This window comes from Ranitomeya variabilis, chromosome 5, assembly GCF_051348905.1.
Source record: "Ranitomeya variabilis isolate aRanVar5 chromosome 5, aRanVar5.hap1, whole genome shotgun sequence".
NCBI classification, from domain to species: Eukaryota; Metazoa; Chordata; class Amphibia; order Anura; family Dendrobatidae; genus Ranitomeya; species Ranitomeya variabilis.
Window position 1 is genome coordinate 543,935,889 of NC_135236.1, and position 14,564 is coordinate 543,950,452.

The window sequence follows — 14,564 nt, forward strand, 5'->3', positions numbered from 1 at the left end:
GTTTTTCTTGAACGATACTGACTTCTTCCTGTACCACTGCTTGAAGAAGTTGTCTTCCAGAAACAGGCAGTAGGTCTGGGAGTTCAGCTTCACTCCATCCTCAACCCGAAAAGGTCCCACAAGTTCATCTTTGATGATACCAGCCCATACCAGTACCCCACCTCCACCTTGCTGGCGTCTGAGTCGGAGTGGAGCTCTCTGCCCTTTACTGATCCAGCCTCTGGCCCATCAAGAGTCACTCTCATTTCATCAGTCCATAAAACCTTTGAAAAGTCAGTCTTAAGATATTTCTTGGCCCAGTCTTGACGTTTTATCTTACATTTCTTTTTCAAAGGAGGTCGTTTTTCAGCCTTCCTTACCTTGGCCATGTCCCCGAGTATCGCACACCTTTTTTTGCTACTCCAGTAACGTTGCAGCTCTGAAATATGGCAAAACTGGTGGCAAATGGCATCTTCATGCTTGATTTTCCTTAATTCATGGGTAGTTATTTTGCGCCTTTTTTGCCCAACACGCTTCTTGCGACCCTGTTGGCTATTTGCCATGAAACGCTTGATTGTTCGGTGATCACGCTTCAAAAGTTTGGCATTTCAAGACTGCTGCATCCCTCTGCAAGACATCTCACAATTTTGGACTTTTCATAGCCCGTCAAATCTCTCTTCTGACCCATTTTGCCAAAAGAAAGGAAGTTGCCTAATAATTTAGCACACCTTATATAGGGTTTTGATGTCATTAGACAACACCCCTCCTCATTACAGAGATGCACATCACCTGATTTACTTAATTGGTAGTTGGCTCTCAAGCCTGAACAGCTTGGAGTAGGACAACATGTATAAAAAAGTATCATGTGATCAAAATAATAATTCTGCACACAGTGTATATAAAGGGGAGGGGGTTAGGATAAATAAATTTGAAAACTATTCATATGATCTAAAAATAATATGTGAGATCATGTTTAATGTTCATTCCCGTAGGAGTTGTAGTTTTCAAGTTATAAATCCACCAGGTTTCTCTATTTAATAATTTTCTTTGTTGATCTCTCCTCCCCCCCCCCCCCCCCTTAAGGGTTTTAAAACTGTTTCTATCCCTATAATTTTGCACATAGAGGAAGGAGAGTGCCCCAATACTTCTGGAAAACTGCAAAGAGGGCAGTCGGAAAAAGGTGCAGAGTGTGTTACAGAAGGAGAATACCAAAGGACACTATTTATTAGCGAGACACCTGCTCCAACAAACCTGGTCTGTGTATGAATGACTTACCACTCATCCATGGACTACTACATTTATTTCTGAGTTACACAACAACCGTAGTAGTGTAGTGTTGCCACCACAAGATTCATATACTAGAAAAACAATACATCAATGTCAATATATGGTCAATTTTGGAGGAGGTTTCCGCTGTTTAGGCACATCAGGGGCTCTCCAAACGCGACACGAGCCCTGAAGACTATTCCATCAATGTCTGCGTTCCAAGCAGCACCACTTCCCTTCAGAGCCCTGCTGTGCGCCAAAAAAAGAAGTTTTCCCCCACATATGGGGTACCTGCGTACTCAGGAGAAAATGGACCCAAAATTTGCTGTGCAATTTCTCCTGTTAGCCTAAAATGTGATTTTTTTTTGTTTATTTTCATGGCTCAATGTTAAAAATTTCTGTGAAGCACCTGGGGACAAACAGGTGCTCAACACACCATTTTACTATCCAAAATGGAGTCACTTGTGAGGGCTTTCCACTATTTAGGCACATCAGTAGCTCTCAAAGGCAACTGGCGTCCGCTCTCGATTCCAGCCAAATATGCGTTCAAATTGTGCGCCTTTTCTTCCGAACCTTACCATGCTCCCAAAGAGTAGTTTCCCACATACTGAGTATCAGTGTGTTCAGGAGAAAAAGGACCCCAAAATTTGTGGTGCAATTTCTCCTGTTACTCTTGTGAAAATTAAAGAAAAAAAAAAAATGTGGTGCCATAGCATTTTTTGTGGGAAAAAAGGAAAAATGTTAATTTTTTCCGTCCACATTGCTTTATATTCTTGTGAAGCACATGAAAGGTTAATAAACTTCTCGAATGTGGTTTTGAGCACTTTGACGGATGCAAGTTTTTGAATGGTGTAACTTTTGGGTATTTTCTGTTAAAGGCCCCTCAAAGTCACTTCAAATGTCATGAGCTCTCAAAAAAAATAAATAAAATAAATGGTTTTGTAAATTTTCTTGGTAAAAAATTAGAAAATCGCTGATCAACTATTAACTTAACTTTCTAAAAAAAAAAAAAAAAAAAAAAGAAGTATACGTTTCAAAAATTGTGCCAATTTAAAGTAGACATGTGGAAAGGTTATTTGTTAACTGGTTTAAAAGGGCATACAAATGAAAAGTTTGAAAATTGCAACATTTTGAGAATAGTTGCCAAATTTCCGATATTCCTTGCGTTTGTGAAAATATTGAACACATTTTACCACCATCATGAAGTACATTATGTCAGTAAAAAAAGAAAATCTCAATCAGTGGGATCTGTTGAAGCATTCCAGAGTTATTACAACATAAAGAGACACTGGTCAGAATTGTAAAATTTGGCCTGGTCATGAAGGTGAAAACAGGCTCGTGGGTGAAGAGTTTAAATCACCTTTACATACATGCCATTAATTAGGGGTATATAATTCTGATGACAGGTTCTCTTTAAGATGGCCAGGCATAGACTTAAGAAATTGTAGGTTCAGCTATTGTTTACCTAAAGATAGGTCATCAAGATCTGACTACTACAACCCCTGGCAAAAATTATGGAATCACCGGCCTTGGAGGATGTTCATCCAGTTGTTTAGTTTTGTGCCATGTCTGTGATCTGCTTTTTTTCTACAAAATTAAAGTAATTTCAAATGGCAACTTTCTGGCTTTAAGAAACACTAAAAGAAATCAAAAACAAAAAATGTGGTAGTCAGTAATGGTTACTTTTTTTTTAATTAAGTTAATTAAGCATAGGGAAAAAATTATGGAATCACTCAATTCTGAGGAAAAAAAATTATGCAATCATTAAAAACAGACAAAAAAAAAAAAAAACCACTCCAAAACATCACTAGCATTTTGTTGCACCACCTCTGCCTAAGGCTAGGTTCAGATTGCGTTAGTGCAATCCGTTTAGCGTGAGCGCTAGCGGATTGCGCTAACGCAATGTTTTTTTCGGGGCCGCGTTCAGGGGTCGCGTTAACGTCCCCGCTCTCGCAGATCCCCGATCTGCGAGAGCGGGGAACGGACCTCTGGCGCGCCGCGGATGCTGCAAGCAGCGTCCGAGGCGTGCTACAAAAGACCGGCACATCGCTAGCGCGTGCCGAAAATGACACGCGCTAGCAATGCGCTCTAACATTGCCGGCAATGGGAGCGCTAACGGACGCGGTGCACGGCGTTAATTTCGCCGTGCAACGCTGTCCGTTAGCGCTATCCCATTAACGCAATGGGAACCTAGCCTTACAGCTTGCAGTCTCTGAGGCATGGACTTATTGAGTGTCAAACAGTACTCTTCATCAATCTGGCTCCAACTGTCTCTGATTGCTGTTGCCAGATCAGCTTTGCAGGTTGGAGCCTTGTCATGGACCATTTTCTTCAACTTCCAAAGATTTTCAATTGGATTGAGATCTGGACTATTTGCAGGCCATGACATTGACCTTGTGTGTCTTTTTTCAAGGAATGTTTTCACATTTTTTGCTCTATGGCAGGATGCATCATCATCTTGAAAAATGATTTCATCATCCCAATCATCCTTTCAATTGATGGGATAAGAAAAGTGTCCAAAATATCAATATGAATATGTGCATATATTGAAGATGTAATGACAGCCATCTTCCCAGTGCCTTTACCTGTCATGCAGCCCCATATCATCAATGACTGTGGAAATTTGCATGTTCTCTTCAGGCAGTCATCTTTATAAATCTCATTGGAACGGCACCAAACAAGTTCCAGCATCATCACCTTGCCCAATGCAGATTTGCGATTCATCACTGAATATGAATTTCATCCAGTCATCCGCAGTCCATGATTGCTTTTCCTTAGCCTATTGTAACCTTGCTTTTTTCTGTTTAGGTGTTAATGATGGCTTTCGTTTAGCTTTTCTGTATGTAAATCCCATTTCCCTTAGATGGTTTCTTACAGTTCGGTCACAGACGTTGACTCTAGTTTCCACCCATTCGTTCATTTGTTTTGTTGTGCATTTCCTGTTTTGGAGACATATTAAGTTTCCGATCTTGACGCTTTGATGTCTTCCTTGGTCTACCAGTATGTTTGCCTTTAACAACCTTCCCATGTTGTCTGTATTTGGTCCAAATTTTAGACACCGCTGCTGACTGAACAACCAACATCTTTTGCAACATTGCGTGATGAGTTACCCACTTGAGAGTTTGATAATCCTCTCCTTTGTTTCAATTGACATCTCTCGTGTTGGAGCCATGATTCATGTCAGTCCACATAGTGCAACAGCTCTCCAAGATGTGATCACTCCTTTTTAGATGCAGACTAACGAGCAGATCTAATTTGATGTATGTGTTATTTTTGGGTATGAAAATTTACAGGGTGATTTCATACTTTTTTCCCTCAGAATTGAGCGATTCCATAATTTTTCCCCTATGCTTGGTTAAAAAAAAGTAACCATTACCAACTACCACATTTTTTGTTCTTGATTTCTTTTAGTGTTTACTAAAGCCAGAAAGTTTCCATTTGAAATGACTTTAGTTTTGTGCCATGTCTGTGATATGCTTTTTTTTTTCTACAAAATTAAACAACTGAATGAACATCCTCCAAAGCCGGTGATTCCATAATTTTTGCCAGGGCTTGTCAACAGTTTTCAGCTCCCACTAGAAGTACAGAGACATAACACAGAGCCATGCATTGGCTAGTGGCAGCTCTCTGGTACCACACAGAAAAACCAGACCAAGACGACACATGCAGAAACATCGTGGGTTTTTTATGCAATCTTTTTCCTGTCAACACTCTACTGTACTAATGTATGCACATAATCATAGGTTGAACGCTTAATTTAATAAATATAATCGAAAAATTCCACAAATTCACCCTTTACAGTCTTATGACCATAGTCAATGGCAATCAGATTCATTTTCTTACCTCCAACAAATAGTTCTATTCCACCAGCAGCCTTAATTTTTTCTTCAAATAAATTACATTCAGTCTGAAGATCTGGAGCATTTCCATCCAAGATGTGAGCATTCTCGGGAATTATATCAATGTGCTTAAATAAGTTATTCCACATAAAGGAATGATAGCTTTCAGGGTGTTCCCTGGGTAATCCTATAGGTCAAAGAAAAAAAAAAAATTTTTTTACATAGTCCCACACATGTAGTGTATATATTCCACATTTTTCAAAATGTTGAAAAAAATAAATTTTATGCAAATTAAAAGCTGCTTTCTACAGTACCAGCAAAAGCTATGAGATTTCAGAAGTCTCACACACACTAATGATGAACCAACGTGTTATCCGAGCATGCTTGTGTGCTACCCAAGTGTCTTCGGCGTGCTCAAAATAGTTTTCGAGCATTCCGAAGACACTTGGCTAGCACACGAGCATGCTCGGATAACACCTTGTACGAGCACATTCGCTCATAACTACTGCACACATTTGTTTGTTTTTTTCTGACTATATTGGAAAACTACTGGGTTTTTTTTTTGTTTTTTTACTGTAGCATGTCAATTTCAGTGCTTTTTCACCCATAGTAAACAATGAGCACATAAAAAAAGGAGCAAAAACATTGCCATCAGTTTTCACAGCGTTCTAAATGAGAAAAAAAAAAACTACCACGTACAGCAGCATATGAAGTCCATTTATTTATTTTTCCACAGGTTTAAACCAAAATGTCTTGATCTCCTCACCCGATAATGGCAGTTAGGCTTAGTAGTTTACAAATTAGTGATATGCCTTAAAGTAGGCAAAGCCTGACCAATTAATGCCCGAGCAATGTGTGAATGTAAACAATGTTTGACCTACTCAATGCACTGTGAATGTGTTAAGTAAACTATGGCTGACCAATTCAACTTCCCCTCACTGGTTTTTACATTTGCAATTGTGTATTTTTTTCATAATATCATATTAACTTTTTTTTATTATTTAAAATAGTCACTTTTTTTAGGCATAAAAATCTTTTTACACTAATTGTATTAAATTGCTCTTTTTTCCCATAAAGGTTTTATGGTGTCACATATGCCTTACATTGGTGGCCTAACACCTTGCATTGTTCATGGGTGTACGGTGGAAGCAAAGCTGAACTTTGGGATACTGAAAAACGCAGAAAAATCTTTCTTTCTGCTGCTTTTTTACTTCCAAAAGATCAGGTTTTGGCTGCAGAAAAAAAAAGCAACAAAAAAGCAAATGTGTAAAATCGGGACAAAAAGTTTCCACCCCCCTAACTTATACTCGTGTATAAAGCAGAGTTTTTCAGCACTTTTTTTAAGCTGAAAATGCCCCGCCTCAGCTTATACGAGTCAATTGACCCAGAAAGCTGGCGGGGATGGGGAGTGGCAGAGCAGTGGGGTTACAGAGGCAGGAGACAGGCAGCTGTGGCTGAAGCCTGTGCCACCTGTAATAGCGCAAAGTGACACCTGCAGCTGCCGGCTGCCAGCACACATCCTACTCGCCTTCCTGTGCGCCCTCGCTGCATCTCCTTCATTCGAGCCAGCAGCTCTTCTTGTGCCGAGTGATCATGTGGCCCCGCTCATTAAGGTAATGAATATGCACGCATCTCTACTCCCATAGGCGGAGTGAATATTCATTACCTTAATGAGTGGGTCACATGATTGCTCGGCGGGGAAGAGGCTGCTGGTGCCGTAACGAGATGCTGCGAGGTATATGCGATGTATACGGACTACACACTAAAGACAAGTGAGGGAAAATAAAAAAAATCGTCCCACTTTCCTGGATTAAACTCTGAACTTTTTTTCTTTTATATGCTTGTGAACCTACCCCTCAGACTAATGTTGCCAATAAAAGCTGACAACTTCCCTTTAGATATCAATATGCCAGCCTGGTTAGGAATGATATATACCTGCATGTATTGGAGAAAAAAAAAATTCAGTCCTTGTAAAAAGTATTTTGCAAATTAATCATTACAGAATTTAAGCTATTTCAATTACAATAAAAAAATTAAAAAAAAAGTATATAAAAAGATAGTGTTTATCAAAACCTAAGTTATATGCTGAACTTCAGTCCCAATTAATGATGTCTTGCTGCTGCGGACTATGGCTTGTATGTGATAAAACAAATATTGTAAGGTTATTAGGATTTTTACATTTGGCAGCATGCACTGCTTAGCATGAAGACAGTATCCAGAAATAATTACAAGAACATTGTCCTTTACATCCTGTTCCACATGTTGTTCTCTAGGCTATTGCCAGCTTTTCAGGTCATAAAGAGAACACAAGGTCAGAAAAATTAAAGTAATTAAATTAGAATTTTAATATAAACATTGTTGAAGAATGGTGTATTCATTTTTATGTAATTCTCCATATAACTAAAAGTTGACAAACCATTTCACACTACTCACTGGAACAATCACCACAATAGGCTGACAATTCATATATTTGGGGCTGGGAGAGGGCTTATTTTTGTTGGTTGCAGAGCTGAAGTTTTTATTGATACTATTTTGAGGTAAACACAATATTTTGATCACTTGCAATGTTGCAGCAACCAAAAAAAAACCCAAAATTATGGCGCTTTGATTTGTATTACGCTATTTACCGATCGGATTAATTAGTTTTATATTTTGATAAATCGGGCGTTTCTGATTGCAGAGATACCAAATGTGTATTTTTTTTAAATGTTAAAAAAAAAAAAAAAAAAAAATTTTATTTATTTTTTGTCCACACTTTACTTGCTTCAGTAGTCTCCTTAGGAGACTTGAAGCTACGATCTTCTAATCACATATGCTACACATAGCCACAAGGCGGCGCTCATAGCAGATCGACAATGACAACCATGGGAGGGTCTCCTGCAGACACCCGGTTGTCATGCAGACCCATCCCGGCACTGCAATCATGTTACATAGGCGGAGTTAGTGACGCACGCAAGGTAAATGCCACTCCGTGCCGGAGCCTGCATCAAAGGGAAAGACAGCATATGTTGTGAAGAAGTTAAAAAATGTTATGGGCTTTGCTAACGTGAGATTAGACAACTGCTACCCAAACTGCCAAAAGGTAGAATGGAAATGTGCATATAATTTCTATTGTTAATGCAGTAGACTTTATTAAAAAAAAAAAAAAAAAATTTAAGACTCACCAACATATTCATCCATATTGAATGTTTTAACATACTTGAAGGAAAGATCTCCATTTTTATGGTATTCAATAAGCTTTTTGTAGCATCCCAGAGGTGTGCTTCCTGCAATATTTCAAGGATGAGAACCCATAGAAAATCAAAGGCTAAAAGTCTTACTAAAACCTACCATACAATTACATGCAATATGGAAACATTACATGGTACCCATTAACTAAATCCACTGTATGTGACTTATATGGACAGCTCTCTGTTGTAGTTAGAAGATTGGGATCTTCAGCGGTAGACTTCCCATTATTACATCACCCATATACCCTACGTGGCATATGGAGAAGACATTCTAAGCCATTATAATACTTTGTATTAGGTATGTGGGAGAATGCAAGACTTCAATCTGTATATTTATCATAAAAAATGACTCAATACTGGCCATTTGCTAAATCTCAAAAAGATCAAAAGGAATGAACTGCATCTTACCTGTAGGAAGGCCTAATGTAAAATACTTCTCAGCACTTGGGTTAAAATGTATGATGCGATTTCTGATGTACTTGGCTGCCCACTCACTAGCCTGGTCATAGTCATCCAAAATTATGAGTTTCATATTTACCTAAAAAAAATAAATACAAAGAACGAGTCAAATGTAAGCAACACATCTGCCGTACAATAATTAAATCATTTTCAGTACAATGGTGATGTATCTGGAAGTATATTTGAAGGCAGCGTTCAGAAAGTGTGATTCTACTTTCAACACCGCAAATGTACAAGGCAGGTTGCTCAACTTTGTAACAATTTAAAACTCATTTAGTGACGGAGCCAAATTTTTGAAAACTGACCAGTGTTACTTTATGTGGTAATAACTTTGCAATGCTTCAACATATTCCAGTGATTTTGAGATTGTTTTTTGTGACACATTATACTTTATGATAATGGTAAATTTAGGTCGATATGTTTTGTGTTTATTTATAAAAAATATCAGAAATCTGAGAAAAATGTAAAAAAATTAGCAATTTTCAAACTTTGAATGATTATCCCTTTAATCCATATAGTCATAACAGACTAAAACATTAATAAATAACATTTCCCACATGTCTGCTTTACTTCAGCACCATTTATAAAATATTCATTTATTTTGTTAGCATTTTAGGAGGCTTAAAAATGTAGCAGTAATTTTTAATTTTTTGAAGGAAAAATTTGTTTAGGGACCTATCCATGATTGAAGTGCCTTTTAATGGTTCCATATATTAGGAAACCCCCAAAAGTGATACCATTTTAAAAACAGCAACCCCTGAAATATTGAAAACTGCTGTCAGGTAGTTTATTAACCCTTCAGGTGATTTTCAGGAATTAATGCAAAGTGGCATAACAAAGATGAAAATGTGTATTTTTACCACCTAAATGCCGCTATCTTCTGAACAGGCTACAACAGCCGTCAGACTCTAAGACCGCTATTTGGTCATGAATTGCCTTGGCAAACATCAGGACCACACAATCATGATCTGAGGGCACCAATTTGGATAAAGAGGAAGCCCCCACACTTTGCTAACCATTTATAATGATGTAGTCACAATTGACATCAGCATTTAAGGGGTTAAATAGATTTGGATGGTGCAAACACTGACTGTGGCTGATACAGCAAGTTATCAGTTATAGTAGACAGCCAACAGCTGCTGGATTGTCATCTGTATGGGGAGGCTATTCTCTTACATCTCAGGTCAGTTAAAAGACGTATCGGCTGTCATTAAGGGGTTAAAATTAGCTTCTGCATTTCACCCTTAAGATTACATGGTTAAGAAGGTTAACCCCCCCACCAAAAATAGAATTATTCTTACCGTTAATTCGGTTTCTAGGAACCTTCCACGACGGCATATGGAGGTTGCCTCTTTGCCCTAATGGGGAACAGGAAATGGAGAGGTTAAAAGGCCCTCCCACCTCCCTCTCACCAGTGACTTATAACTGAAAACCATAGCACCGGTTTACCTTGAATCCCAGATTTAAATCCAGGAGTATAGGGAGGGAACTAGCGCCGTCGTGGAAGGTTCCTAGAAACCGAATTAACGGTAAGAATAATTCTATTTTCTCTAGTCACCTTCCACGACGGCATATGGAGGAATACCAACTGATTGGCGCTAGGGAGGGACAACGGCCTGGAGTACTTTCCGGCCGAAGGCTAAATCCTTGTTGGGCATTACATCCAATCTGTAATGCCTGGAGAAGGTATGCAAAGAAGACCATGTGGCTGCCCTGCAGATTTGCTCTGCTGATGCACCTGCTCTTTCTGCCCAGGAGACTGAGGTTGATCTAGTCGAATGAGCCTTGATTCCCACTGGAGGAGTTTTGTCTTGAGCAAGGTATGCTTCTGCTATTGCTTTCTTTATCCAGTTGGCAATAGTACTTTTGGCTACCTTTTTTCCCCTATTTTGTCCTGATGGGTGGATAAATAGATTGTGGTCAATTCTGTAAGAACTGGTTTGTTCTAAGTAAAACAATACAGTGCGCCTGACATCCAGCATATGGAATCTCTCTTCTTTGGAATTTGCAGGATTTTGGCAAAAAGAAGGTAGAATAATTTCCTGGGAGCGGTGGAAGTCCGATACGACCTTTGGGAGAAAGGAAGGGTCTAGGCGCAGCACTATAGAGTCATCTCGAATGGTTAGGTATGGTTCTCTTATTGAGAGAGCTTGTAATTCTCCCACCCTCCTTGCTGATGTAATAGCCACAAGAAAAATTGTTTTGTAGATTAGGTTTTTCTGGGAGCAGGAGGATAATGGTTCGAAGGGGGGACCTGTGAGCCCCTGTAATACTAGGTTGAGATCCCACAGTGGTACTGTTATTTGCTTCTTAGGGTTCATTCTAGAAGCTGATATCATGAATCTCTTGATCCAGCGATGATTTGCCAGATCCTGATCAAATATTGAACTGAGGGCGGACACCTGGACTTTTAAGGTGCTAGGCCTGAGGCCTATTTCTAAGCCCTTTTGCAAAAAGTCTAGAATTTTTGAAATATTCAGGTTGAAGGGATCCGGCACCTCAGGAAGACAGAAGGATGAAAATTTCTTCCAGATTTTATTATATATTGCAATGGTTACAGGTTTCCTAGATTTTTGAAGTGTGGAAACCACTGCTTCTGATAGTCCTCTTGCTCTTAATATTTGGGCTTCAGTAGCCATGCTGCCAGATTCCACTTGTGGGCATCTAGGAGATGGATTGGTCCTTGAGAAAGAAGGTCTTTTTCTATCGGAAAGTGGAGCGGCCCATCTACCTGAAGGTCCACTATCAGGTTGTACCAACTCCTCTTGGGCCATAGTGGAGCTACCAATATGGTAGGCGTTTGTTCTTCTCGCACTTTCTGTAAGACTTTTGCCAGAATTGGGATTGGTGGAAACGCATAAGCTAGCCGGAAATTCCACTTCTGGACCAGTGCATCCACTCCTTTGGAGCCGTCCCTGGGGTTCAGAGAGAAGAATGCTTCGACTTTCGCATTTCGGCTGGATGCAAAGAGGTCGATTTCTGGGAGACCCCATTTGTTCACCAGCATCTCGAAGCTTCGGTTGCTCAGGCACCATTCCCCCGGATGTATGTCTTGGCGACTTAGATAGTCTGCCTGAATGTTGGACGAGCCTTTCAGGTGAACCGCTGTCAGAGATAAGAGATGTCTTTCTGCCCAGGAGCATATCCGGGCAGATATATTCTTCAGGCAATTGTTTTTTGAACTGCCCTGATGTCTGATGTGGGCCACCGTGGTCACATTGTCCGAATATATCCGAACGTGATGTCCCTTGATTAGATGACTTCCTACTAGTAGGGCTTCTTCTACAGCTTTTAGCTCTCTGTAGTTGGAAGATTTCTTGCTTGTTGACTGGTCCCAGAGACCTTGGAAAGGGGTGTGATTTATCATGGCCCCCCAGCCTCTCTGGCTGGCGTCCGTTGTTACTGTGGTCAGTGGGACTTGCGTCCAGCTGACCCCTTTTTGTAGATTTTTTGGGGACATCCACCAAGCCAGGGAGGCCTTGACACGACCTGGTGTGTACAACCTCTTGTTTAAAGAATTGGGATGACCGTCCCAATTCTGCAAGATATGTGCCTGAAGAATTCTGGAATGGGCTTGGGCCCATGGTACCGATTGAATGCAGGCTGTCATCGAGCCCACAAGAGACATGCCTACTCTGACTGTAGGGGATCTGGTGTCCCTGAACGTTTTGACCTTTGATAAAAGGGTTTGACGGTGTTCCACTGGGAGGAAGGACATTTGTTTTGCCGAGTCCAGGAGAACTCCCAGGAATTTCCTGCATTTGGAGGGTCGTAGGTGAGATTTTTCCAGATTCGGCACCCATCCAAGAGATGTCAGGATTTCGAGAGTCTTGGATACATGGGACTCCAGGGCCTGTTTGGAAGGAGCTATTATCAGAAGGTCGTCTAGGTACGGTACTATACAGACGCCTTGCTTCCGGATAAAGGAGACTACCTCCCCCATTATTTTGGAAAATACTCTTGGAGCCGAGGAAATTCCAAATGGGAGGACGTTGAATTGATAGTGCTCTATCAGACGCCCTCTCTGTACAGCGAATTTGAGGTATTGGCGATGTCTTTGGTGAATAGGGATGTGAAAGTAGGCATCTTTCAGATCGAGAGTGGCCATGAAGTAGTGTGGACCTATCAAGGGGATGGCATTCTTCACTGATTCCATCTTGAATCTTCGGTACTTTATATGCCGATTGAGATTCTTTAGATTTATAATGACCCGGGACTCGCCCGATGGCTTGGGAACCAGGAATAAGCGAGAGTAGTGGCCGTGATCCCTCTCCGATTCCGGTATCTGGGATATCGCACCTGACATCTTTAGGGCTCTGAGACCGGACGCCAATTTTGACTGATCTTTCAGGGAGGGTAGGGAGGTGACTTTTAGACCCCGTGGGGGGGAGGAAATGAATTCTATTAGGAGACCCTCTTTGATGATATTGAGGATCCAGGGGCAAGAGGTGATGTTTTGCCACTGGGAGTAAAAATTTGAAAGTCTCCCCCCCACTGGATCGAAGTCACCGTTTCTCCTGTTGAGACTGCTGCTGCTGTTGCCGAGGGATGAGGATGTTTCTCCCCCCTCCCTTCGGGTAACTCCACCTCCCGGACTTGCCTTTCCCTCTCTGAGAGGTTTGGGACTGAAAGGGACGAAAAAACTTCTTTTTGGGAGTTTTTTGTTCTGGGAGGGCTTTCTTTTTATCGGTTGCTTTCTCCAAGATGTCATCAAGAGAAGGCCCGAAGACGTAGTTACCTTTAAATGGTATGCGCATAACTTGGCTTTGGAGGTGATATCACCAGACCACATTTTTAACCACAGCGCCCTTCTGGCCGAGTTAGTCTGTACTAACGACCTTGCAGCAATTCTGATCGTTTCCATGGAAGAATCTGCTAGGAAACCCGTGGCTCTAAGGAGACTAGGAAGGGAGTCTAACAACTCAGCTCTTGAAGTGCCCTGGGATATGTGAGACTCCAGTTCACCTATCCAGCGGAATAGAGCTCTAGCCACGCATGTTGATGCGATATTAGCTTTGAGGGCTACCGAGGAGGTCTCCCATGATTTCTTTAATAGACTCTCTATCTTCCTGTCCATCGGATCCTTTAATTGTGACGAGTCCTCAAATGGAAGAGCCGTTCTTTTAGCCACTCTTGCCACCTGAGAGTCAACTTTAGGGACATCCCATTTGGTCATTTCGCCTTCTAAGGGGAATCTACGCTTCATCTCGGATGGAGTACTGAGGCGCTTTTCAGGTAATTCCCACTCTTGGTCAATCATATCGGAAATATTCTGGTGGATTGGAAACCCCACCCGTTTACCCTTAGTTATGCCACCAAACATCTGGTCCTGTATGGACTGGGGTTCTGGTTCCTCCTCCAGCCCCATAGTACTGCGTACTGCGGCTACTAAGTCCTCAATCCAGTCAGAAGAAAAGAGATATTTTCTGGCCTCAGATGTAATAGAGGATGCAGATTCCTCCTGACGACCTGAGGATGAGGCATAAGAGAGGTCTGACTCAGATTCAGAATCCTCTTCCTGGATCTTCCTTTTTTTGGCTGGAGAGTGTGGCGGAGGGGGTGGCGGAGGGGGTGGAGGGGTAAAGGCTGCTAGGGAGGATTGCACCTCTTGCTTGACCAGGGATCGGATTTCCTCTAGTAAAGAAGGTTGCTCTGCCCTGACAACTTTGTCAGTACAGGTCCTGCAGAGTTTTTTCTCCCATGAAGGTGGCAGCTTAATGGTACAGATGGCACACTTCTTTTTAACAGTAGTTTTGGGGGTAGAACTTTCTCCCTGCAATGAGAGGGGAGA

The 14,564-nt window shown here is 41.1% G+C and overlaps 1 protein-coding gene across 2 annotated transcripts in view; it reads right to left on the reverse strand.

Annotated features, from left to right (window-relative positions):
• Positions 1 to 14,564, reverse strand: part of GNPDA1 (glucosamine-6-phosphate deaminase 1) — an 84,205-nt gene that overhangs the window by 47,031 nt on the left and 22,610 nt on the right. For both annotated transcript variants that reach the window (XM_077265845.1, XM_077265847.1), the window contains exons 2-4: positions 8,723 to 8,852; positions 8,249 to 8,350; positions 5,089 to 5,271 (exon numbers count right to left, since the gene is read on the reverse strand). In XM_077265845.1, coding sequence (XP_077121960.1) covers positions 5,089 to 5,271; positions 8,249 to 8,350; positions 8,723 to 8,846 — 409 coding nt within the window. In that variant the 5' untranslated portion in view covers positions 8,847 to 8,852. The remainder of the gene's footprint in view (positions 1 to 5,088; positions 5,272 to 8,248; positions 8,351 to 8,722; positions 8,853 to 14,564) is intronic.